The sequence below is a fragment of the Oncorhynchus masou genome, chromosome 2 (assembly GCF_036934945.1).
Source record: "Oncorhynchus masou masou isolate Uvic2021 chromosome 2, UVic_Omas_1.1, whole genome shotgun sequence".
Lineage (NCBI taxonomy): Eukaryota > Metazoa > Chordata > Actinopteri > Salmoniformes > Salmonidae > Oncorhynchus > Oncorhynchus masou.
In genome coordinates, this window is record NC_088213.1 from 4,937,309 (window position 1) to 4,964,430 (window position 27,122).

Here is a 27,122-nt window from a genome sequence, read left to right on the forward strand (position 1 = left end):
TGAAAGGTAAACATTACACTCACAGAAGTTCCAAACTAATAAAGATATTACAAATGTCATATTATGGAAATATAGAGTGTTGTAACGATGTACAAATGGTTAAAGTACAAAAGGGAAAATAAATAAGCATAAATATGGGTTGTATTTACAATGGTGTTTGTTCTTCACTGGTTGCCCTTTTCTTGTGGCAACAGGTCACACATCTTGCTGCTGTGATTGAACACTGTGGTATTTCACCCAGTAGATATGGGAGTTTATCAAAATTGGGTTTGTTTTTCGAATTCTTTGTGGATCTGTGTAATCTGAGGGAAATATGTGTCTCTAATATGGTCATACATTGGGCAGGAGGTTAGGAAGTGCAGCTCAGTTTCCACCTCATTTTGTGGGCAGTGAGCACAAAGCCTGTCTTCTCTTGAGAGCCATGTCTGCCTACGGCGGCCTTTCTCAATAGCAAGGCTATGCTCACTGAGTCTGTACATAGTCAAAGCTTTCCTTAATTTTGGGTCAGTCACAGTGGACAGGTATTCTGCCACTGTGTACTCTCTGTTTAGGGCCAAATGGCATTCTAGTTTGCTCTGTTTAAAAAAAAAAATTCAGTCTATCAAGTAATGATCTTTTTGTTTTCTCATGATTTGATTGTGTCTAATTGTGCTGTTGTCCTGAGGCTCTGTGGGGTGTGTTTGTATTTGTGAACAGAGCCCCAGGACCAGCTTGCTTAGGGGACTCTTCTCCAGGTTAATCTCTCTGTAGGCGATGGCTTTGTTATGGAAGGTTTGGGAATCGCTTCCTTTTAGGTGGTTGTAGAATTTAACGGCTCTTTTCCGGATTTTGATAATTAGTGGATATCAGCCTAATTCTGCTCTGCACGCATTATTTGGTGTTTTACGTTGTACACAGAGGATATTTTTGCAGAATTCTGCATGCAGAGTCTCAATTTGGTGTTTGTCTCATTTTGTGAATTCTTGGTTGGTGAGCGGACCCCAGACCTCACAACCATAAAGGGCAATGGGTTCTATAACTGATTCAAGTATTTTTTAGCCAGATCCTAATTGGTATGTTGAATTTTATGTTCCTTTTGATGGCATAGAATGCCCTTCTTGCCTTGTCTCTCAGATCGTTCACAGCTTTGTGGAAGTTACCTGTGGCGCTGATGTTTAGGCCAAGGTATGTATAGTTTATTGTGTCCTCTAGGGCAACGGTGTCTAGATGGAATTTGTATTTGTGGTCCTGGCAACTGGACCTTTTTTGGAACACCATTATTTTTGTCTTACTGAGATTTACTGTCAGGGCCCAGGTCTGTCAGAATCTGTGCAGAAGATCTAGGTGCTGCTGTAGGCCCTCCTTGGTTGGTGACAGAAGCACCAGCATCATCAGCAGACATTTGACTTCAGATTCTAGTAGGGTGAGGCCGGGTGCTGCAGACTTTCTAGTGCCCGCGCCCATCCGTTGATATATATGTTGTAGAAGGTGGGGCTTAAGCTGCGTCCCTGTCTCACCAAACTCTCTCTCTCTCCCACTGCATGTTGTGCAGTATTAATATAATGGACTGACATATTGAACACATGAGGGCGCTGTCGAGGCAGTAGATGAGTTGTTACCGGTAGGAATAGCTGTAGACGTTTCAGATATGCAACACTATCAGGTGTAAAAAATAAAATTTCAAGTGCCTTAAATGTAACATTTAGAAACACATTTAGCCTAGATTTAAAACAAAAACACGTTCCTATGGCTTGTGATACAAATTATATTTGATTTGTTGAATGTTTACTTTTCCAAAATTAGGCCTACTGAATTTATAGTCTGGGCCCTATAGGCGATCTATCAAAAATCACAAATTAGAAGCACATTTAACCATACTTTCCCACTGGATGTTAAAGTGTTTTACAAAACATGTCCACCTAAGTGGTAATATTGCACCACCTCAGAACCCGGGTGCATCTCTGTCCTCGCGCCTCTAGTTTACCTGCCATCCTTGCATATATTATGCAAATGAGCAGGAGCGGCTGGTGCCTATCCAAGGAGCAAGGATGCTGCTCCGGAATAACCCGAATGGAAAAAGAGAGAGAAGGAGAGGAAATCTGTGAGGAGGAAATTATCCACATGGTATCAGAAAAAATGTATCGATGGTGCAGCTAAATTCCATTTTACCTGGCGGGGGAGAAAGCGATTCCACTGACCGTGGGTTGTATGAATCACGAATGGATCCTAATTTAATTTTCAGCAGGAAAAGATTTTTGCATTTTTTATCGTTCTATTTTATTCTAATTTATCAAGGTAAATCCCGTTTTCATTTTAGTGGCTTAGCCTCCTGTCCTACTCTTTGAATAATCTACATAGACTATTCATGTTTATATATTTTGTTTTATTTGTGGTCATTTTTTTTCTCTCAGTTTCTTACCATTTAATCATTAATTTGCATTACAAGTTTTTTTTTTAGGAATACAACTAGCCAAATGTTTTCAATTTCATAGATGCAGAATATTGTAATGCACTTTTATGGACGCTATATTTGCGCACCTGTTATATGTGTAGAACTGCACCTACTTTTATCGGTGATTTTTCTCACATTCTGATGTTCTGATGTCGTATTATCGATTTACTCAGAAAGGTTTTTATTTGACCTTTTAATAATTTCGATCACCCATCACTTCCATTTATTGTTTTACTCATTTATTTCAGCGCACATTTCGTGGGGCATAGACGCAGTGAATATAACAAACTGGCATGATAAGTGAGTTTCATAAATCATGTATAATTAAATTGTAAAATAATGTGTTATTATTATTATGTTATAATTAAAAAAACAATGAAGACGTTATTACACTGTCATTTTGAGATGGTTTTCATTGCGAATGTATTGAGTGTTGTGTTTATTGTCTGAGTTGTAGTCACACAGTAGACATTTTCAGCCTCGGATTCTGTTGATGTCAGAGAAAAGGTCCTAGTCTTTTTGCTCCGCGGTTCTTTTTCCTGACCAACACAAGTGCTGATTACCTGCTAGGAACAAACCTTTCCTTGTTCTCTCTTTCTCCCAACAGCAAAAGCAGCAGTATAATGCTGGCGAAATGGGATACCGCTTCCCAAAGAGGACAGGTAGGAGAGCGGAGCCGCTGTTTTGAAACGCTGCATTGATAGAGCACGTTAAATATGTCAGGCACAGACACCAGAAATCACAACTAATGACCCTCAGCTTTTCATTCACAGAAAAATACAGAAATTATACCTGGATATCTTTCAGTACATAAAGACCCCAACCAAGCTCGTTTTGTAGTGTCTGTGCATTAGATTAAATTGGAGGAAATATGTACAAATATTTTTCTATGTGTATTACCGTTTTTTAATATAAAGTACATTTTATTTATGTTGTAACATTACTAGTGTACCTAGTCAAGTGGTCAAGTAGAACAAAATGCATGCAATTTGTACATGATCTGTACACTTCATTAGAGTCACAAGATGTCTTACCCATATCTACAAACTACTCCCATTAGATAACATGTTCCATAACAGTGTTTCTCTGTGAAAAACCATAGTTTAGGTTAGTAAACAATGTAGAAAACTCACACTAGCTGGGGTCACGCAGTTTAGTTCTCATACTGTCCCTTGGTCCTAATGACCATTTATTTTCAATCCTAACTCAGCTACATCCCAAGAGCCCAACGTGCAACAGTTCTATCTGTTCTATAATCTGTAGTTCCTGTTCTAACAAGCAATGTCTCAGTTTGATGACATCACGTGTTCCATAATTGAGCTGCAACATGATAACTGCATGTTGTTGAGAGTCACTACAAGGAGACAGATACATCTGCTGTTGTACGATCAGTAATTCTCACTCAGCTCTCTGTTCACAATGAGGCTCCTAATAATCAATGCTTAATAATGCAAACGCAGCTCAGCGAGCCCCTCCCCCTCCCTCTCTCCTCTCCTCCTCCTCTCCCTCTCTCCTCTCTCCTCTCTGTGCCTTTGTCCCTGGTCTGGTCTGGTCTGGGAGATGAAAGCAGAGGTTGGAGGGCTCAGGTGTCCGGGCTGGGGATGAGGCTAGGTAGAAGCTGGGGATAGGGATAGGGATAGGGCTGAGGTGGAGGTGGAGGTGGAGTCTGGGGCTGGGGATAGGGATGGGGTGGATGCTGGGGCTGGGGATAGGGCTGAGGTGGAGGTGGAGTCTGGGGCTGGGGATAGGGATGAGGTGGAGGTGGAGTCTGGGGCTGGGGATAGGGCTGAGGTGGAGGTGGAGTCTGGGGCTGGGGATAGGGATGAGGTGGAGGTGGAGTCTGGGGCTGGGGATAGGGATGAGGTGGAGGTGGAGTCTGGGGCTGGGGATAGGGCTGAGGTGGAGGTGGAGTCTGGGGCTGGGGATAGGGATGAGGTGGAGGTGGAGTCTGGGGCTGGGGATAGGGCTGAGGTGGAGGTGGAGTCTGGGGCTGGGGATAGGGATGAGGTGGAGGTGGAGTCTGGGGCTGGGGATAGGGATGAGGTGGAGGTGGAGTCTGGGGCTGGGGATAGGGATGGGGTGGAGATGGAGTCTGGGGCTGGGGATAGGGATGAGGTGGAGGTGGAGTCTGGGGCTGGGGATAGGGATGGGGTGGAGATGGAGTCTGGGGCTGGGGATAGGGATGAGGTGGAGGTGGAGTCTGGGGCTGGGGATAGGGATGAGGTGGAGGTGGAGTCTGGGGCTGGGGATAGGGATGAGGTGGAGGTGGAGTCTGGGGCTGGGGATAGGGATGAGGTGGAGGTGGAGTCTGGGGCTGGGGATAGGGATGAGGTGGAGGTGGAGTCCGGGGCTGGGGATAGGGATGAGGTGGAGGTGGAGTCTGGGGCTGGGGATAGGGATGAGGTGGAGGTGGAGTCTGGGGCTGGGGATAGGGATGAGGTGGAGGTGGAGTCTGGGGCTGGGGATAGGGATGAGGTGGAGGTGGAGTCTGGGGCTGGGGATAGGGATGAGGTGGAGGTGGAGTCTGGGGCTGGGGATAGGGATGGGGTGGAGGTGGAGTCTGGGGCTGGGGATAGGGATGGGGTGGAGGTGGAGTCTGGGGCTGGGGATAGGGATGAGGTGGAGGTGGAGTCTGGGGCTGGGGATAGGGATGGGGTGGAGATGGAGTCTGGGGCTGGGGATAGGGATGAGGTGGAGGTGGAGTCTGGGGCTGGGGATAGGGATGAGGTGGAGGTGGAGTCCGGGGCTGGGGATAGGGATGGGGTGGAGATGGAGTCTGGGGCTGGGGATAGGGATGAGGTGGAGGTGGAGTCTGGGGCTGGGGATAGGGATGAGGTGGAGGTGGAGTCTGGGGCTGGGGATAGGGATGGGGTGGAGTGGAGTCTGGGGCTGGGGATAGGGATGAGGTGGAGGTGGAGTCTGGGGCTGGGGATAGGGATGAGGTGGAGGTGGAGTCTGGGGCTGGGGATAGGGATGAGGTGGAGGTGGAGTCTGGGGCTGGGGATAGGGATGAGGTGGAGGTGGAGTCTGGGGCTGGGGATAGGGATGGGTGGAGGTGGAGTCTGGGGCTGGGGATAGGGATGAGGTGGAGGTGGAGTCTGGGGCTGGGGATAGGGATGAGGTGGAGGTGGAGTCTGGGGCTGGGGATAGGGATGAGGTGGAGGTGGAGTCTGGGGATGGGGATGAGGTGGAGGTGGAGTCTGGGGCTGGGGATAGGGATGGGGTGGAGGTGGAGTCTGGGGCTGGGGATAGGGATGAGGTGGAGGTGGAGTCTGGGGCTGGGGATAGGGATGGGGTGGAGGTGGAGTCTGGGGCTGGGGATAGGGATGGGGTGGAGGTGGAGTCTGGGGCTGGGGATAGGGATGAGGTGGAGGTGGAGTCTGGGGCTGGGGATAGGGATGAGGTGGAGGTGGAGTCTGGGGCTGGGGATGGGGATGAGGTGGAGGTGGAGTCTGGGGCTGGGGATAGGGATAGGGTGGAGTCTGGGGCTGGGGATAGGGATGAGGTGGAGGTGGAGGTGGAGTCTGGGGCTGGGGATAGGGATGAGGTGGAGGTGGAGGTGGAGTCTGGGGCTGGGGATAGGGATGGGGTGGAGGTGGAGTCTGGGGCTGGTGATAGGGATGAGGTGGTGGTGGAGGTGGAGTCTGGGGCTGGGGATAGGGATGAGGTGGAGGTGGAGTCTGGGGCTGGGGATAGGGATGAGGTGGAGGTGGAGTCTGGGGCTGGGGATAGGGATGAGGTGGAGGTGGAGTCTGGGGCTGGGGATAGGGATGGGGTGGAGGTGGAGTCTGGGGCTGGGGATGAGGTGGAGGTGGAGTCTGGGGCTGGGGATAGGGATGAGGTGGAGTCTGGGGCTGGGGATAGGGATGAGGTGGAGGTGGAGTCTGGGGCTGGGGATAGGGATGAGGTGGAGGTGGAGTCTGGGGCTGGGGATAGGGATGAGGTGGAGGTGGAGTCTGGGGCTGGGGATAGGGATAGGGTGGAGTCTGGGGCTGGGGATAGGGATGAGGTGGAGGTGGAGGTGGAGTCTGGGGCTGGGGATAGGGATGAGGTGGAGGTGGAGTCTGGGGCTGGGGATAGGGATGGGGTGGAGGTGGAGTCTGGGGCTGGGGATAGGGATGGGGTGAAGGTGGAGTCTGGGGCTGGGGATAGGGATGAGGTGGAGGTGGAGTCTGGGGCTGGGGATAGGGATGAGGTGGAGGTGGAGTCTGGGGCTGGGGATAGGGATGAGGTGGAGGTGGAGTCTGGGGCTGGGGATAGGGATAGGGTGGAGTCTGGGGCTGGGGATAGGGATGAGGTGGAGGTGGAGGTGGAGTCTGGGGATAGGGATGAGGTGGAGGTGGAGGTGGAGTCTGGGGCTGGGGATAGGGATGAGGTGGAGGTGGAGTCTGGGGCTGGGGATAGGGATGGGGTGGAGGTGGAGTCTGGGGCTGGGGATTGGGATGGGGTGGAGGTGGAGTCTGGGGCTGGGGATAGGAATGAGGTGGAGGTGGAGTCTGGGGCTGGGGATAGGGATGGGGTGGAGGTGGAGTCTGGGGCTGGGGATAGGGATGAGGTGGAGGTGGAGTCTGGGGCTGGGGATAGGGATGAGGTGGAGGTGGAGTCTGGGGCTGGGGATAGGGATGGGGTGGAGGTGGAGTCTGGGGCTGGGGATAGGGATGAGGTGGAGGTGGAGTCTGGGGCTGGGGATAGGGATAGGGTGGAGGCTGGGGATAGGGATGGGGTGGATGCTGGGGCTGTGGCTGGGTAGAAGATGGGGATGGGGTAGAGGTGGAGGTGGAGGCTGGGTAGAAGATGGGGATGGAGTAGAGGTGGAGGTGGAGGCTGGGTAGAAGATGGGGTTGGGGTAGAGGTGGAGGCTGGGTAGAAGATGGGGATGGGGTAGAGGTGGAGGCTGGGTAGAAGATGGGGATGGGGTAGAGGTGGAGGCTGGGTAGAAGATGGGGTTGGGGTAGAGGTGGAGGCTGGGTAGAAGATGGGGATGGGGTAGAGGTGGAGGCTGGGTAGAAGATGGGGATGGGGTAGAGGTGGAGGCTGGGTAGAAGATGGGGATGGGGTAGAGGTGGAGGCTGGGGCTGGGGACAGGGTAGAGGTGGAGGCTGGGGCTGGGGACAGGGTAGAGGTGGAGGCTGGGGCTGAGGCTGGTTAGAAGTGTGAAAATACTTTAAAGTACTACTTACTGTAAGTCATTTTTTGGAGTATCTATACTTCTTACTATATTTATATTTTTGACAACTTTTACTTTTACTTCACTACATACCTAAAAAGAAATAATGCACTTTTACTCCATTCATTTTCCCTGACACCCAAAAGTACTCTTTACATTTTGAATGGCTATTATGCCGTCTGGTTTGCTTAATAGAAGATATATGAAATTATTTATATTTTTACTTTAATTTTAATACTCAAGTATATTTTAGCAATTACATTTACTTTTGATACTTAAGAATACTTAAAACCAAATACTATATTTACTTTTAACTCAAGTATTACAATTGGGGACTTATTCCACCACTGCATATCATTTGACCATTGCTCACTTCAAATAGCCTCTGAACAGCTCTTTTGTTGTCCATAAGAGTGTAGTGTGTTGTGGATGACAGTTCTCTTCTCTCACCTCTCGTCATGACGATTCTGCTACCTGAAATTCTGTAACTCTTTATCATATCATTGTAGATGATTGATTTGAAGCCAACATTCTCTCAGTAGAAGGGCTTCTACTCATTCTAGAATTATTCGACCTGAAATTCTCTAGCTCTTTATCATATCATTGTAGATGATTGATTTGAAGCCAACATTCTCTCTCAGTAGAAGGGCTTCTACTCATTCTAGAATTATTCTACCTGAAATTCTGTAACTCTTTATCAAATCACTCCAGACTCTGATTTGGCACCAACGTAGCCTACTGTAAATCTTAGAGGAATTTTGTGAAACCAAAACATAAGATTGTACGATAAAACGTTTCGATGTCAAACATTTAATCAACTCAGTATTAAATCTGTCACCTGAGAGCATGGCTATTCGTTATTAAACTCAGGAAACTTTAACACTGTTAATTAAAGCGAATCAGTTTCTGTTACAAAGAGCTTAGTTTTGGTTTTCTGGGAATGATCCATTCTTCACTCTCTCAAACACCGATGAGACTCTCCATGTGTAAATGATAACATGTAATATATTTGGTCAGGACTAGACTCTTTCAAACAGCTGCTGAGTCTGGCGAGCAGGACTCTGGTCAAGTCAGGACAGGCTCACACAGCTGCTGAGTCTGGCGAGCAGGACTCTGGTCAAGTCAGGACAGGCTCATACAGCTGCTGAGTCTGGCGAGCAGGACTCTGGTCAAGTCAGGACAGGCTCATACAGCTGCTGAGTCTGGCGAGCAGGACTCTGGTCAAGTCAGGACAGGCTCATACAGCTGCTGAGTCTGGCGAGCAGGACTCTGGTCAAGTCAGGACAGGCTCATACAGCTGCTGAGTCTGGCGAGCAGGACTCTGGTCAAGTCAGGACAGGCTCATACAGCTGCTGAGTCTGGCGAGCAGGACTCTGGTCAAGTCAGGACAGGCTCATACAGCTGCTGAGTCTGGCGAGCAGGACTCTGGTCAAGGACTCTGGTCACAGGGACAGGCTCATACAGCTGCTGAGTCTGGCGAGCAGGACTCTGGTCAAGTCAGGACAGGCTCATACAGCTGCTGAGTCTGGCGAGCAGGACTCTGGTCAAGTCAGGACAGGCTCATACAGCTGCTGAGTCTGCGAGGTCAAGTCAGGACAGGCTCATACAGCTGCTGAGTCTGGCGAGCATGACTCTGGTCAAGTCAGGACAGGCTCATACAGCTGCTGAGTCTGGCGAGCAGGACTCTGGTCAAGTCAGGACAGGCTCATACAGCTGCTGAGTCTGGCGAGCAGGACTCTGGTCAAGTCAGGACAGGCTCATACAGCTGCTGAGTCTGGCGAGCAGGACTCTGGTCAAGTCAGGACAGGCTCATACAGCTGCTGAGTCTGGCGAGCAGGACTCTGGTCAAGTCAGGACAGGCTCATACAGCTATAGGATTAAATGATTGTCTCTTCTGAGTGCACGTTGCAGATAATTCTATTGTATTTAATTGTTCTTTCTTTTCAAATCTTTCCCCAAAGGAACTTCATAGAACAGCAGATACATTAGCAACCAATGCATCACTAGCCAACACGTCAACCAACATCTCCTCAGTTCACTCATCTTCGTCCAACTCTTCGTCCATCAACCAATCACCCGTCAAGTCATCTTCAGTTGGCAGATCTTCAGTCCACTACTTCAACACAACTGTAGTCGATTCATCTTCAGACTCAAAGGAAGCACTGAGGTCATCAGTAGGTCTGCGTAGGCCAACAGGTAGGCCACTGTATGTTAGGTGGGAAAAGCCATTTATGGACAGAAGAGATTGTGTAAACGACCCCGTAGGATGTTTGAATCTAAATGTGCAAGGTTAACATCCCTCTCCCAAACTTCCCATCTTTTCCAAGAACAATTACCCCCTCTGTCTTGCCTGAGTCATCTCTCTTCAACAGACACTAAGAGAGGTGAGGCGGAGCCCCTTTTGTCCAGCCCAGCTTAGTCTAAAAGGGGTCTCTAATGAGTACGTCTATAATACGGCTGGGTTAACAGGTTAACAGGGTCAGGTCCTACCACCACTCTCCATCTGTCCCTCTTTCCCTCCCTCCTCAGACCACATATGTTGCCAGGGCAAGATGAGATGAGGAGCTGCAGCTATAGGTGCTAGCCACTCAGGCTTAGCTCTGAGATAAAGGTCAGGTAGAGGAAGAACTGATGTAAAGGTCAGGTAGATGCAGAACTGACCTAAAGGTCAGGTAGAAGAAGAACTGATATAAAGGTCAGGTAGAAGAAGAACTGATATAAAGGTCAGGTAGAAGAAGAACTGATGTAAAGGTCAGGTAGAAGAAGAACTGATGTAAAGGTCAGGTAGAAGAAGAACTGATGTAAAGGTCAGGTAGAAGAAGAACTGATATAAAGGTCAGGTAGAAGAAGAACTGATGTAAAGGTCAGGTAGAAGAAGAACTGATATAAAGGTCAGGTAGAAGAAGAACTGATGTAAAGGTCAGGTAGAAGAAGAACTGATGTAAAGGTCAGGTAGAAGAAGAACTGATGTAAAGGTCAGGTAGAAGAAGAAGGAGAAGAAGAGAAGGAGAAATGGATGAACGGAGGGGGAGGGGGGAAGGTGGAGGTGGGGACTTTCTCCAAAGCTGCCGTCATGGGGCGGCAGGGTAGCCTAGTGGTTAGAATGGAGGGACGGCAGGGTAGCCTAGTGGTTAGAGTGGAGGGACGGCAGGGTAGCCTAGTGGTTAGAGTGGAGGGACGGCAGGGTAGCCTAGTGGTTAGAGTGGAGGGACGGCAGGGTAGCCTAGTGGTTAGAGTGGAGGGACGGCAGGGTAGCCTACTGGTTAGAGTGGAGGGACGGCAGGGTAGCCTAGTGGTTAGAGTGGAGGGACGGCAGGGTAGCCTAGTGGTTAGAGTGGAGGGACGGCAGGGTAGCCTAGTGGTTAGAGTGGAGGGACGGCAGGGTAGCCTAGTGGTTAGGGTGGAGGGACGGCAGGGTAGCCTAGTGGTTAGAGTGGAGGGACGGCAGGGTAGCCTAGTGGTTAGAGTGGAGGGACGGCAGGGTAGCCTAGTGGTTAGAGTGGAGGGACGGCAGGGTAGCCTAGTGGTTAGAGTGGAGGGACGGCAGGGTAGCCTAGTGGTTAGAGCGTTGGACTAGTAACCGGAATGTTGCAAGTTCAAACCCCCGAGCTGTTCTGCCCCTGAACAGGCAGTTAACCCACTGTTCCTAGGCCGTCACTGAAAATAAGAATTTGTTCTTAACTGACTTGCCTAATTAAATAGAGGTATAATAATAAAAATGGAAAGTTGTGACTTTCCAGGTATTTGATCTTGAACAGGCAACACAGCCTGTGACACAGCACAACGCTGGTTTCAGTCTACTGTGGGATTGTTTCAATATTTGGTTAAGAAGGGCTTTATATTGCTATCATTAGAGAATTCATCAAATAATCTTCAATATCTTCATGGAAATAAAAACTCTCTGTAGAGTTAGTGTATTTGGTTTATAAAGGTGGATAACTTCTGTATGATACTGAATGTGATTGTGTTTCAGATCCCTGTTCGTTTCCTTGTCTGAATGGAGGTCAGTGTGTCCATCCTGAGTCATGTGACTGCAGTTTATACCAAGCTACTGGAACACGATGCCAAACAGGTTAACAGTCTCCTATCCAGAGCTTCATCTGGAGTAGGGTACAGATGGTTGAAGTGAGGGATGACAGACAGCATTCATTGGGAATTGTATGGACTGTTGTACCAACACATTCCCCATTCACTCTCCAACTGTCTGTCTGTCTGTCTGTCTGTCTGTCTGTCTGTCTGTCTGTCTGTCTGTCTGTCTGTCTGTCTGTCTGTCTGTCTGCCTGCCTGCCTGCCTGCCTGCCTGCCTGCCTGCCTGCCTGCCTGCCTGCCTGTCTGTCTGTCTGTCTGTCTGCCTGCCTGCCTGTCTGCCTGCCTGTCTGTCTGTCTGTCTGCCTGCCTGCCTGCCTGCCTGCCTGCCTGCCTGCCTGCCTGCCTGCCTGCCTGCCTGCCTGCCTGCCTGCCTGCCTGCCTGTCTGTCTGTCTGTCTGTCTGTCTGTCTGTCTGTCTGTCTGTCCAGTTCCTAACCCAGGATTTGAGAGGGAGATGGCGTGTCGGTCGTGGGGCCAGTATAACTACGAGACGTTTGATGGGCTGTACTATCACTTTCCTGGGAGATGTACCTACACTCTGCTGAGAGACTGTGAAGACACCAGCCAGGCCAGCATCCTCATACAGGTAATGCCGCTGCATGTTAACCAGCATAGAGCAGGGCTCTCAGTAGCATATCACAGATCCATATCTGGTCTAGTAGGTGTATAAACAATACAGGGTTGGAAAGGAAAGTGGGGACTATGATTTGATATGGAAGGCTCAACTTGGCTTTAAAGGAAAGTGGGGACTATGATTTGATATGGAAGGCTCACCTTGGCTTTAAAGGAAAGTGGGGACTATGATTTGATATGGAAGGCTCAACTTGGCTTTAAAGGAAAGTGGGGACTATGATTTGATATGGAAGGCTCACCTTGGCTTTAAAGGAAAGTGGGGACTATGATTTGATATGATAGGCTCACCTTGGCTTTAAAGGAAAGTGGGGACTATGATTTGATATGGAAGGCTCAACTTGGCTTTAAAGGAAAGTGGGGACTATGATTTGATATGATAGGCTCACCTTGGCTTTAAAGGAAAGTGGGGACTATGATTTGATATGGAAGGCTCAACTTGGCTTTAAAGGAAAGTGGGGACTATGATTTGATATGATAGGCTCACCTTGGCTTTAAAGGAAAGTGGGGACTATGATTTGATATGGAAGGCTCACCTTGGCTTTAAAGGAAAGTAGGGACTATGATTTGATATGGAAGGCTCAACTTGGCTTTAAAGGAAAGTGGGGACTATGATTTGATATGGAAGGCTCAACTTGGCTTTAAAGGAAAGTGGGGACTATTGATATGATAGGCTCAACTTGGCTTTAAAGGAAAGTGGGGACTATGATTTGATATGGAAGGCTCAACTTGGCTTTAAAGGAAAGTGGGGACTATGATTTGATATGGAAGGCTCAACTTGGCTTTAAAGGAAAGTGGGGACTATTGATATGATAGGCTCAACTTGGGCTTCAACAGTGAGTGCTTTGTATGAAATAAAACAATTAGATTTTCAATTCTTATTGACTGAAATGCTGAATATCAGTGATTTTATTCATCATCGGCTAGCAAGGATTTCCACTCCCATGAGTATCATTTCCCAGAGCTGCTCTTCATCTCACAGTGTTTCTAAGGGTTGTCCGTTCTCAGGACAGTCTTATGGTAGAAGAGTACAGTCTTGGCCTCAGGGTAATATTTGCTCTGAAGATTAACTGAAAGCCATCTCATTACTGGACTAATTTATGTCAATTACCGTTAGGCTACTGCAATTACCCACAATGCATCTCAACCGTCCGCAACAAACCTCGACTTTGTTCCTAAAAAACAAGCTGAGTAACCGAGAGGAAGTCGCTCCAGGAGAAAACTAGAAAACTAGAATAAGGAACAACTGTACCTGGAACTTCCTTTGACTTCCAGCTGCGCTCTGCCTTGTGGGCATATGGAGTCCCCCGGGGGGGGGGCACAACGGTGTATCCATCCAATCCACTCATTATTTATTCATAGTAGGAAACAAGGACTGGTCTCCCCACCTCAGGGGGGCTCCTGGTACATTTTGTTCACATGATTTGGGAATGCCCAGGGGTTTTACGTTTCTGGAGTTGTGGTATGTGGGGGTGGAGGGGGTGGGTGTGTGGGGGTTGGGGGGGGGGTGTGGGGGGTTGGGGGTGTGGGGGGACTGTTGGTCTTGTTCGGTCTGGTCACTTGTTTCTTGGTTCATGTTTTGTACGGTAGCGATGTCTTTGATCTAAATGTCTCTGTATTTTATTGATGGCATTTCCTTATTTGTTATTATCAACTAACTAACTAAAATGTTTTATAAATGAATAAATAGTGTATTCTGTTGATTTTACAGGTCCACAATGACCCAGACTGCCGCTCGTCTCCCTACTCCTGCACGCGGTCAGTTAGTCTCTTCCTGCCCTGGGAAGGAGAGATCAGGTTGCACAGGTCCAAAGTTACCTTCAAGGGACAGAGGTAATCGATTGATTTGATCGACTGATTGATTGGTTGAGTGATTGATTACAGGTTTGTTTAATAAATGTTTTATAAGCAGATGTAAAATAAGATCTTGAGAAAGGTGTTAAAATGAAGTGCTCTCCGTTGTGACATCACAATGTGTTGTAAGTGAGTCTGGTCTCCGTTGTGACATCACAATGTGTTGTAGTGAGTCTGGTCTCCGTTGTGACATCACAATGTGTTGTAGTGAGTCTGGTCTCCGTTGTGACATCACAATGTGTTGTAGTGAGTCTGGTCTCCGTTGTGACATCACAATGTGTTGTAGTGAGTCTGGTCTCCGTTGTGACATCACAATGCGTTGTAGTGAGTCTGGTCTCCGTTGTGACATCACAATGCGTTGTAGTGAGTCTGGTCTCCGTTGTGACATCACAATGCGTTGTAGTGAGTCTGGTCTCCGTTGTGACATCACAATGCGTTGTAGTGAGTCTGGTCTCCGTTGTGACATCACAATGCGTTGTAGTAAGTCTGGTCTCCGTTGTGACATCACAATGCGTTGTAGTGAGTCTGGTCTCCGTTGTGACATCACAATGCGTTGTAGTGAGTCTGGTCTCCGTTGTGACATCACAATGCGTTGTAGTGAGTCTGGTCTCCGTTGTGACATCACAATGCGTTGTAGTGAGTCTGGTCTCCGTTGTGACATCACAATGCGTTGTAGTGAGTCTGGTCTCCGTTGTGACTATGACAATGTGTTGTAGTGAGTCTGGTCTCCGTTGTGACATCACAATGTGTTGTAGTGAGTCTGGTCTCCGTTGTGACATCACAATGTGTTGTAGTGAGTCTGGTCTCCGTTGTGACATCACAATGTGTTGTAGTGAGTCTGGTCTCCGTTGTGACATCACAATGCATTGTAGTGAGTCTGGTCCCCGTTGTGACATCACAATGTGTTGTAGTGAGTCTGGTCTCCGTTGTGACATCACAATATGTTGTAGTGAGTCTGGTCTCCGTTGTGACATCACAATGCGTTGTAGTGAGTCTGGTCTCCGTTGTGACATCACAATGTGTTGTAGTGAGTCTGGTCTCTGTTGTGACATCACAATGTGTTGTAGTGAGTCTGGTCTCTGTTGTGACATCACAATGTGTTGTAGTGAGTCTGGTCTCCGTTGTGACATCACAATGTGTTGTAGTGAGTCTGGTCTCCGTTGTGACATCACAATGTGTTGTAGTGAGTCTGGTCTCCAGACAACATATTGAGGTCTTGTCTCTGTGTTTTTACTCGGTCTCGGACAACGAGGTCTCGTAATTTCTTGCCGAGTCCAACCGGAGCCACCGGATTGAAAATCATATAATTACCAGCTCTCATTCAGTCGGCCCATAAAACCTCTTCGCCATGGCCAAATATCCACACTCCTTTCATGACACAATATCTCATCGACTATTGAAACCTGCCTGGGCATTCTACTTTACTCATAACATTACTGTCCTTCACTGTTGTTGACAAATATCCTCAAACATTGTGGCGGTGGTCAGAATGTTCTTGATTTGCTGGTCGATAAGACATTGTTTCACAGCTCTATTTAGTAGGGGGGGTGGAACCTATTTAGGGGGGTGGAACCTACTTAAGTCTTTTCATCTGTTATAGACCTGTTTCAAATCAAATTAAATCAGTGGGTTAGTGATAATGTGTAGAGTGTCTCTCTGTTTGTCCTCAGCATCCATTTCATCACCATTCGGAATATCTAAAGAGTCCATTTGTTCTTCTGAAATATGACCACAGTAATACTGGACATTTTGAGATCTTGATATCATGATGATTTGACACATTTACAACCGTGGTCTTGAAATTGGACTTGCATCGTTCTTGACTTGTGTTACAATAATGCTGGTACGAACTCGAACCCAGATGCAGTGAAATGCAGCCAGCAGAGATAAGGGTACATCCAGATCTTTGACTTCAAGTCTTGACGGAAAACAAAAGCACAAGACTAAACAAAACACGAAACTTAACAGATGCAGGACAACAGAGGAATCTAAATAGCAAGGCACCCAGGTGAACAGAGAAGGTAATTAAACCACAGGTGAAACCAATACGTAATGATCAGGTAACCGTGGAAACTAGAAAACAAGGTAACCAATCAAATCGAACAGAAACTGTGACAACTTGGTCTCGGACCCTCACCCCCTCCCTGTCTTGGTCTTGACCCGAACTGAAAGAGAGGTAGTGGGTGTGCAGTCTTTCAGGTGTCCAACTCCTGGTCTGTCTCAACTAATTGAGGTCCAGAATAAGAGTGAATGAAAGACCTACAATCGTGGCCAAACGTTTTGAGAATGACACAAAATACATTTTCACAAATCTTCTGCCTCCGTTTGTATGATGGCAATTTGCATAAACTCCAGAATGTTATGAAGTGTGATCAGATGAATTGCAATTAATTGCAAAGTCCCTCTTTGCCATGCAAATTAACTGAATCCCCCAAAAAACATTTCCACTGCATTTCAGCCCTGCCACAAAAGGACCAGCTGACATGATGCCATTGACGAGGACAAGGCTGGAGAGCACTCTATCATTCTGATTCAGTTCGAATAACAGACTGGAAGCTTTAAAAAGAGGGTGGTGCTTGTTCTTCCTCTGTCAATCATGGTTACCTGCAAGGAAACACGTGCCGTCATCATTGCTTTGCACAAAAAGGGCTTCACAGGCAAGGATATTGCTGCCTGTAAGATTGCACCTAAATCAACCATTTATCGGATCATCAAGAACTTCAAGGAGAGCGGTTCAATTGTTGTGAAGAAGGCTTCAGGGCGCCCAAGAAAATCCAGCAAGTGCCAGGACCGTCTCCTAAAGTTGATTCAGCTGCGGGATCGGGGCACCACCAGTACATAACTTGCTCAGCAATGGCAGCAGGAAGGTGTGGTACATCTGCACGCACAGTGAGGCGAAGACTTTTGGAGGATGGCCTGGGGTCAGGAAGGGCAGCAAAGAAGCCACTTCCCTCCAGGAAAAACATCAGGGACAGACTGATATTCTGCAAAAGGTACAGGGATTGGACTGCTGAGGACTGGGGTAAAGTCATTTTCTCTGATGAATCCCTTTTCCCATTGTTTGCGGCATCTGCCAACAGTAAAGCATCCTGAGACCATTCATGTGTGGGGTTGCTTCTCAGCCAAGGGAGTGGGCTCACTCACAATTTTGCCTAAGAACACAGCCATGAATAAAGAATGGTAGCAACGCATCCTCCGAGAGCAACTTCTCCCAACCGTCCGGGAACAGTTTGGTGACAAACAATGCCCTTTCCAGCATGATGGAGCACCTTGCTATGAGGTAAAAGTGATAACTAAGTGTCTCAGGGAACAAATCATCGATATTTTGGGTCCATGGCCAGGAAACTCCCCAGACCTTAATCCCATTGAGATCTTGTGGTCAATCCTCAAGAGGCGGGTGGACAAACAAAACCCCACAAGTTCTGACAAACTCCAAACATTGATTTTGTAAGAATGGGCTGCCATCAGTCAGGATGTGGCCCAGAAGTGAATTGACAGCATGCCAGGGTGGATTGCAGAGGTCTTGAAAAAGAAGGGTCAACACTGCAAGTATTGACTCTATGCATCAACTTCATGTAATTGTCAATAAAAGCCTTTGACACTTATGAAATGCTTTTAATTATACTTCAGTATTCCATAGTAACATCTGACAAAAATATCTAAAGACACTGAAACAGAAAATCTTGTGAAAATTAATATTTGTGTCATTCTCAAAACTTTTTGCCACGACTGTACACACTTAGAGAACCCTGGTTGACTGATTTGACCTCTCCTCTCCTCCTCTCCTCCTCCTCTCATCCTCTCCTCCTTCTCTCCTCCGCCCATCCTCCTCTCCTCCTCCCATCCTCCTCTCCTCCTTCTCTCTTCGTCCTCCTCTCCACCTCCTCCCGTCCTCCTCTCCTCCTCCCATCCTTCTCTCCTCCTCCCGTCCTCCTCTCCACCTCCTCCTCTCCTCCTCCCCTCCTTATCTCCTCCTCTCCTCCTTCTCTCCTCCTCCCATCCTCCACTCCTCCTCCTCTCATCCTCTCCTCCTCCCATCCTCCTCTCCTCCTTCTCTCCTCCTCCCATCCTCCTCTCCTCCTCCCCTCCTTCTCTCCTCCTCCCATACTCCTCTCCTCCTTCTCTCCCTCCTCCTCCCTCCTCCTCTCCTCCTTCTCTCCTCCTCCTGTCCTCCTTCTCCCCTCCCGTCCTCCTCTCCTCCTTTCTCCTCCTCCCGTCTTTCTCTCCTCCCTCCCGTCCTCCTCTCCACCTCCTCCCGGACCTCCTCTCCTCCTCCTCCTCCTCCTACTCTCCTCTTCCCCTACTTCTCTCCTCCTCCCGTCCTCCCTCTCCTCCTCCCCCGTCCTTCTCTCCTCATCCCGTCCTCCTCTCCTCCTTCTCTCCTCCTCTCCTCCTCCCCTCCTCCCATCCTTCTCTCCTCCTTCTGTCCTCCTCTCCTCCTCTCCTCCCGTCCTCCTTCTCTCCTCTTCCCACCCTCCTCACCTCCTCCCATCCTCCTCTCCTCCTTCTCTCCTTCTCCCACCATGCAGTGTTCAGCTGCCTCACCACATCCATGACGTGGAGCTGGAGAGGATCTCCCGCTATGTCTTGGTGACCCAGCAACACGGCTTCACCCTGGCCTGGGACGGACACAGTGGCTCTGTCTACATCAAGCTGAGCCCAGAGTGGGTGGGCAGGACCTGTGGTCTCTGTGGCAACTTCAACGCAGACGTACAGGATGACCTGAAGACCAGCTACGGTAAGAACAGAGAAAGAGAGAACAGTAGAGGATGACCTAAAGACCAGCTACGGAGGAACAGAGAAAGAGAGAACAGTAGAGGATGACCTAAAGACCAGCTACGGTAAGAACAGAGAAAAAGAGAACAGTAAAGGAGGGACTGATGACCAGCTATGGTAAGAACAGAGAAAGAGAGAACAGTAGAGGATGACCTAAAGACCAGCTACGGAGGAACAGAGAAAGAGAGAACAGTAGAGGATGACCTAAAGACCAGCTACGGTAAGAACAGAGAAAGAGAGAACAGTAAAGGAGGGACTGATGACCAGCTATGGTAAGAACAGAGAAAGAGAGAACAGTAGAGGAGGGACTGAAGACCAGCTACGGTAAGAACAGAGAAAGAGAGAACAGTAGAGGATGACCTAAAGACCAGCTACGGTAAGAACAGAGAATGAGAGAACAGTAGAGGGGGACTGAAGACCAGCTACGGTAAGAACAGAGAAAGAGAGAACAGTAGAGGAGGGACTGAAGACCAGCTACGGTAAGAACAGAGAAAGAGAGAACAGTAGAGGATGACCTAAAGACCAGCTACGGTAAGAACAGAGAATGAGAGAACAGTAGAGGGGGACTGAAGACCAGCTACGGTAAGAACAGAGAAAGAGAGAACAGTAGAGGATGAGCTAAAGACCAGCTACGGTAAGAACAGAGAAAGAGAGGACAGTAGAGGATGACCTAAAGACCAGCTATGGTAAGAACAGAGAAAGAAAGAACAGTAGAGGAGGGACTGAAGACCAGCTACAGTAAGAACAGAGAAAGAGAGAACAGTAGAGGATGACCTAAAGACCAGCTACGGTAAGAACAGAGAAAGAAAGAACAGTAGAGGAGGGACTGAAGACCAGCTACGGTAAGAACAGAGAAAGAGAGAACTGTAGAGGAGGGACTGATGACCAGCTATGGTAAGAACAGAGAAAGAGAGAACAGTAGAGGAGGGACTGAAGACCAGCTACGGTAAGAACAGAGAAAGAGAGAACAGTAGAGGAGGGACTGAAGACCAGCTACGGTAAGAACAGAGAAAGAGAGAACAGTAGAGGAGGGACTGAAGACCAGCTACGGTAAGAACAGAGAAAGAGAGAACAATAGAGGAGGGACTGAAGACCAGCTACGGTAAGAACAGTGAAAGAGAGAACAATAGAGGAGGGACTGAAGACCAGCTACGGTAAGAACAGAGACAGAGAGAAAAGTAGAGGATGACCTAAAGACCAGCTACGGTAAGAACAGAGAAAGAGAGAACAGTAGAGGAGAGACTGAAGATCAGCTACGGTAAGAACAGAGAAAGAGAGAACAGTAGAGGAGGGACTGAAGACCAGCTACGGTAAGAACAGAGAAAGAGAGAACAGTAGAGGAGGGACTGAAGACCAGCTACGGTAAGAACAGAGAAAGAGAGAACAGTAGAGGATGACCTAAAGACCAGCTACGGTAAGAACAGAGAAAGAGAGAACAGTAGAGGAGGGACTGAAGACCAGCTACGGTAAGAACAGAGACAGAGAGAACAGTAGAGGAGGGACTGAAGACCAGCTACGGTAAGAACAGAGAAAGAGAGAACAGTAGAGGAGGGACTGAAGACCAGCTATGGTAAGAACAGAGAAATAGAGAACAGTGGAGGATGACCTAAAGACCAGCTACGGTAAGAACAGAGAAAGAGAGAACAGTAGAGGAGGGACTGATGACGAGCTACGGTAAGAACAGAGAATGAGAGAACAGTAGAGGGGGGACTGAAGACCAGCTACGGTAAGAACAGAGAATGAGAGAACAGTAGAGGAGGGACTGAAGACCAGCTACGGTAAGAACAGAGACAGAGAGAACAGTAGAGGAGGGACTGAAGACCAGCTACGGTAAGAACAGAGAAAGAGAGAACAGTAGAGGAGGGACTGAAGACCAGCTACGGTAAGAACAGAGAAAGAGAGAACAGTAGAGGAGGGACTGAAGACCAGCTACGGTAAGAACAGAGAAAGAGAGAACAGTAGAGGAGGGACTGAAGACCAGCTACGGTAAGAACAGAGAATGAGAGAACAGTAGAGGGGGACTGAAGACCAGCTACGGTAAGAACAGAGAAAGAGAGAACAGTAGAGGAGGGACTGAAGACCAGCTACGGTAAGAACAGAGAAAGAGAGAACAGTAGAGGATGACCTAAAGACCAGCTACGGTAAGAACAGAGAAAGAGAGAACAGTAGAGGAGGGACTGAAGACCAGCTACGGTAAGAACAGAGAATGAGAGAACAGTAGAGGGGGACTGAAGACCAGCTACGGTAAGAACAGAGAAAGAGAGAACAGTAGAGGATGGACTGATGACCAGCTACGGTAAGAACAGAGAAAGAGAGAACAGTAGAGGATGACCTAAAGACCAGCTACGATAAGAACAGAGAAAGAGAGAGAACAGTAGAGGAGGGACTGAAGACCAGCTACGGTAAGAACAGAGAAAGAGAGAACAGTAGAGGAGGGACTGAAGACCAGCTACGGTAAGAACAGAGAAAGAGAGAACAGTAGAGGATGACCTAAAGACCAGCTATGGTAAGAACAGAGAAAGAGAGAACAGTAGAGGAGGGACTGAAGACCAGCTACGGTAAGAACAGAGAAAGAGAGAACAGTAGAGGAGGGACTGAAGACCAGCTACGGTAAGAACAGAGAAAGAGAGAACAGTAGAGGATGACCTAAAGACCAGCTACGGTAAGAACAGAGAAAGAGAGAACAGTAGAGGAGGGACTGAAGATCAGCTACGGTAAGAACAGAGAAAGAGAGAACAGTAGAGGAGGGACTGAAGACCAGCTACGGTAAGAACAGAGAAAGAGAGAACAGTAGAGGATGACCTAAAGACCAGCTACGGTAAGAACAGAGAAAGAGAGAACAGTAGAGGAGGGACTGAAGACCAGCTACGGTAAGAACAGAGAAAGAGAGAACAGTAGAGGAGGGACTGAAGACCAGCTACGGTAAGAACAGAGAAAGAGAGAACAGTAGAGGATGACCTAAAGACCAGCTACGGAGGAACAGAGAAAGAGAGAACAGTAGAGGATGACCTAAAGACCAGCTACGGTAAGAACAGAGAAAAAGAGAACAGTAAAGGAGGGACTGATGACCAGCTATGGTAAGAACAGAGAAAGAGAGAACAGTAGAGGATGACCTAAAGACCAGCTACGGAGGAACAGAGAAAGAGAGAACAGTAGAGGATGACCTAAAGACCAGCTACGGAGGAACAGAGAAAGAGAGAACAGTAGAGGATGACCTAAAGACCAGCTACGGTAAGAACAGAGAAAAAGAGAACAGTAAAGGAGGGACTGATGACCAGCTATGGTAAGAACAGAGAAAGAGAGAACAGTAGAGGATGACCTAAAGACCAGCTACGGAGGAACAGAGAAAGAGAGAACAGTAGAGGATGACCTAAAGACCAGCTACGGTAAGAACAGAGAAAGAGAGAACAGTAAAGGAGGGACTGATGACCAGCTATGGTAAGAACAGAGAAAGAGAGAACAGTAGAGGAGGGACTGAAGACCAGCTACGGTAAGAACAGAGAAAGAGAGAACAGTAGAGGATGACCTAAAGACCAGCTACGGTAAGAACAGAGAATGAGAGAACAGTAGAGGGGGGACTGAAGACCAGCTACGGTAAGAACAGAGAAAGAGAGAACAGTAGAGGAGGGACTGAAGACCAGCTACGGTAAGAACAGAGAAAGAGAGAACAGTAGAGGATGACCTAAAGACCAGCTACGGTAAGAACAGAGAATGAGAGAACAGTAGAGGGGGGACTGAAGACCAGCTACGGTAAGAACAGAGAAAGAGAGAACAGTAGAGGATGAGCTAAAGACCAGCTACGGTAAGAACAGAGAAAGAGAGGACAGTAGAGGATGACCTAAAGACCAGCTATGGTAAGAACAGAGAAAGAAAGAACAGTAGAGGAGGGACTGAAGACCAGCTACAGTAAGAACAGAGAAAGAGAGAACAGTAGAGGATGACCTAAAGACCAGCTACGGTAAGAACAGAGAAAGAAAGAACAGTAGAGGAGGGACTGAAGACCAGCTACGGTAAGAACAGAGAAAGAGAGAACTGTAGAGGAGGGACTGATGACCAGCTATGGTAAGAACAGAGAAAGAGAGAACAGTAGAGGAGGGACTGAAGACCAGCTACGGTAAGAACAGAGAAAGAGAGAACAGTAGAGGAGGGACTGAAGACCAGCTACGGTAAGAACAGAGAAAGAGAGAACAGTAGAGGAGGGACTGAAGACCAGCTACGGTAAGAACAGAGAAGAGAGAACAGTAGAGGAGGGACTGAAGACCAGCTACGGTAAGAACAGTGAAAGAGAGAACAATAGAGGAGGGACTGAAGACCAGCTACGGTAAGAACAGAGACAGAGAGAAAAGTAGAGGATGACCTAAAGACCAGCTACGGTAAGAACAGAGAAAGAGAGAACAGTAGAGGAGAGACTGAAGATCAGCTACGGTAAGAACAGAGAAAGAGAGAACAGTAGAGGAGGGACTGAAGACCAGCTACGGTAAGAACAGAGAAAGAGAGAACAGTAGAGGAGGGACTGAAGACCAGCTACGGTAAGAACAGAGAAAGAGAGAACAGTAGAGGATGACCTAAAGACCAGCTACGGTAAGAACAGAGAAAGAGAGAACAGTAGAGGAGGGACTGAAGACCAGCTACGGTAAGAACAGAGACAGAGAGAACAGTAGAGGAGGGACTGAAGACCAGCTACGGTAAGAACAGAGAAAGAGAGAACAGTAGAGGAGGGACTGAAGACCAGCTATGGTAAGAACAGAGAAATAGAGAACAGTGGAGGATGACCTAAAGACCAGCTACGGTAAGAACAGAGAAAGAGAGAACAGTAGAGGAGGGACTGATGACGAGCTACGGTAAGAACAGAGAATGAGAGAACAGTAGAGGGGGGACTGAAGACCAGCTACGGTAAGAACAGAGAATGAGAGAACAGTAGAGGAGGGACTGAAGACCAGCTACGGTAAGAACAGAGACAGAGAGAACAGTAGAGGAGGGACTGAAGACCAGCTACGGTAAGAACAGAGAAAGAGAGAACAGTAGAGGAGGGACTGAAGACCAGCTACGGTAAGAACAGAGAAAGAGAGAACAGTAGAGGAGGGACTGAAGACCAGCTACGGTAAGAACAGAGAAAGAGAGAACAGTAGAGGAGGGACTGAAGACCAGCTACGGTAAGAACAGAGAATGAGAGAACAGTAGAGGGGACTGAAGACCAGCTACGGTAAGAACAGAGAAAGAGAGAACAGTAGAGGAGGGACTGAAGACCAGCTACGGTAAGAACAGAGAAAGAGAGAACAGTAGAGGATGACCTAAAGACCAGCTACGGTAAGAACAGAGAAAGAGAGAACAGTAGAGGAGGGACTGAAGACCAGCTACGGTAAGAACAGAGAATGAGAGAACAGTAGAGGGGACTGAAGACCAGCTACGGTAAGAACAGAGAAAGAGAGAACAGTAGAGGATGGACTGATGACCAGCTACGGTAAGAACAGAGAAAGAGAGAACAGTAGAGGATGACCTAAAGACCAGCTACGATAAGAACAGAGAAAGAGAGAACAGTAGAGGAGGGACTGAAGACCAGCTACGGTAAGAACAGAGAAAGAGAGAACAGTAGAGGAGGGACTGAAGACCAGCTACGGTAAGAACAGAGAAAGAGAGAACAGTAGAGGATGACCTAAAGACCAGCTATGGTAAGAACAGAGAAAGAGAGAACAGTAGAGGAGGGACTGAAGACCAGCTACGGTAAGAACAGAGAAAGAGAGAACAGTAGAGGAGGGACTGAAGACCAGCTACGGTAAGAACAGAGAAAGAGAGAACAGTAGAGGATGACCTAAAGACCAGCTACGGTAAGAACAGAGAAAGAGAGAACAGTAGAGGAGGGACTGAAGATCAGCTACGGTAAGAACAGAGAAAGAGAGAACAGTAGAGGAGGGACTGAAGACCAGCTACGGTAAGAACAGAGAAAAGAGAGAACAGTAGAGGATGACCTAAAGACCAGCTACGGTAAGAACAGAGAAAGAGAGAACAGTAGAGGAGGGACTGAAGACCAGCTACGGTAAGAACAGAGAAAGAGAGAACAGTAGAGGAGGGACTGAAGACCAGCTACGGTAAGAACAGAGAAAGAGAGAACAGTAGAGGAGGGACTGAAGACCAGCTACGGTAAGAACAGAGAAAGAGAGAACAGTAGAGGGGACTGAAGACCAGCTACGGTAAGAACAGAGAAAGAGAGAACAGTAGAGGAGGGACTGAAGACCAGCTACGGTAAGAACAGAGAAAGAGAGAACAGTAGAGGAGGGACTGAAGACCAGCTACGGTAAGAACAGAGAAAGAGAGAACAGTAGAGGAGGGACTGAAGACCAGCTACGGTAAGAACAGAGAAAGAGAGAACAGTAGAGGAGAGACTGAAGACCAGCTACGGTAAGAACAGAGAAAGAGAGAACAGTAGAGGAGGGACTGAAGACCAGCTACGGTAAGAACAGAGAAAGAGAGAACAGTAGAGGATGACCTAAAGACCAGCTATGGTAAGAACAGAGAAAGAGAGAACAGTAGAGGAGAGACTGAAGACCAGCTACGGTAAGAACAGAGAAAGAGAGAACAGTAGAGGAGAGACTGAAGACCAGCTATGGTAAGAACAGAGAAAGAGAGAACAGTAGAGGGGGGACTGAAGACCAGCTACTGTAAGAACAGAGACAGAGAGAACAGTAGAGGAGGGACTGAAGACCAGCTACGGTAAGAACAGAGAAAGAGAGAACAGTAGAGGAGGGACTGAAGACCAGCTACGGTAAGAACAGAGAAATAGAGAACAGTGGAGGATGACCTAAAGACCAGCTACGGTAAGAACAGAGAAAGAGAGAACAGTAGAGGAGGGACTGAAGACCAGCTACGGTAAGAACAGAGAAAGAGAGAACAATAGAGGAGGGACTGATGACGAGCTACGGTAAGAACAGAGAATGAGAGAACAGTAGAGGGGGGACTGAAGACCAGCTACGGTAAGAACAGAGAATGAGAGAACAGTAGAGGAGGGACTGAAGACCAGCTACGGTAAGAACAGAGACAGAGAGAACAGTAGAGGAGGGACTGAAGACCAGCTACGGTAAGAACAGAGAAAGAGAGAACAGTAGAGGAGGGACTGAAGACCAGCTACGGTAAGAACAGAGAAAGAGAGAACAGTAGAGGAGGGACTGAAGACCAGCTACGGTAAGAACAGAGAAAGAGAGAACAGTAGAGGAGGGACTGAAGACCAGCTACGGTAAGAACAGTAAATGAGAGAACAGTAGAGGGGGACTGAAGACCAGCTACGGTAAGAACAGAGAAAGAGAGAACAGTAGAGGAGGGACTGAAGACCAGCTACGGTAAGAACAGAGAAAGAGAGAACAGTAGAGGATGACCTAAAGACCAGCTACTTTAAGAACAGAGAAAGAGAGAACAGTAGAGGAGGGACTGAAGACCAGCTACGGTAAGAACAGAGAATGAGAGAACAGTAGAGGGGACTGAAGACCAGCTACGGTAAGAACAGAAAAGAGAGAACAGTAGAGGATGGACTGATGACCAGCTACGGTAAGAACAGAGAAAGAGAGAACAGTAGAGGATGACCTAAAGACCAGCTACGGTAAGAACAGAGAAAGAGAGAACAGTAGAGGAGGGACTGAAGACCAGCTACGGTAAGAACAGAGAAAGAGAGAACAGTAGAGGAGGGACTGAAGACCAGCTACGGTAAGAACAGAGAAAGAGAGAACAGTAGAGGATGACCTAAAGACCAGCTATGGTAAGAACAGAGAAAGAGAGAACAGTAGAGGAGGGACTGAAGACCAGCTACGGTAAGAACAGAGAAAGAGAGAACAGTAGAGGAGGGACTGAAGACCAGCTACGGTAAGAACAGAGAAAGAGAGAAACAGTAGAGGATGACCTAAAGACCAGCTACGGTAAGAACAGAGAAAGAGAGAACAGTAGAGGAGGGACTGAAGATCAGCTACGGTAAGAACAGAGAAAGAGAGAACAGTAGAGGAGGGACTGAAGACCAGCTACGGTAAGAACAGAGAAAGAGAGAACAGTAGAGGATGACCTAAAGACCAGCTACGGTAAGAACAGAGAAAGAGAGAACAGTAGAGGAGGGACTGAAGACCAGCTACGGTAAGAACAGAGAAAGAGAGAACAGTAGAGGAGGGACTGAAGACCAGCTACGGTAAGAACAGAGAAA

General features: G+C 47.9%; 1 protein-coding gene across 1 annotated transcript in view; it reads left to right on the top strand.

Annotated features, from left to right (window-relative positions):
• Positions 1 to 3,054: 3,054 nt before the first annotated feature.
• Positions 3,055 to 27,122, top strand: part of otog (otogelin) — a 160,282-nt gene continuing 136,214 nt past the window's right edge. Inside the window, 6 exon segments of the mRNA XM_064983780.1 lie at positions 3,055 to 3,093; positions 9,560 to 9,794; positions 11,572 to 11,670; positions 12,115 to 12,272; positions 14,028 to 14,149; positions 18,700 to 18,908. Coding sequence (XP_064839852.1) covers positions 3,055 to 3,093; positions 9,560 to 9,794; positions 11,572 to 11,670; positions 12,115 to 12,272; positions 14,028 to 14,149; positions 18,700 to 18,908 — 862 coding nt within the window.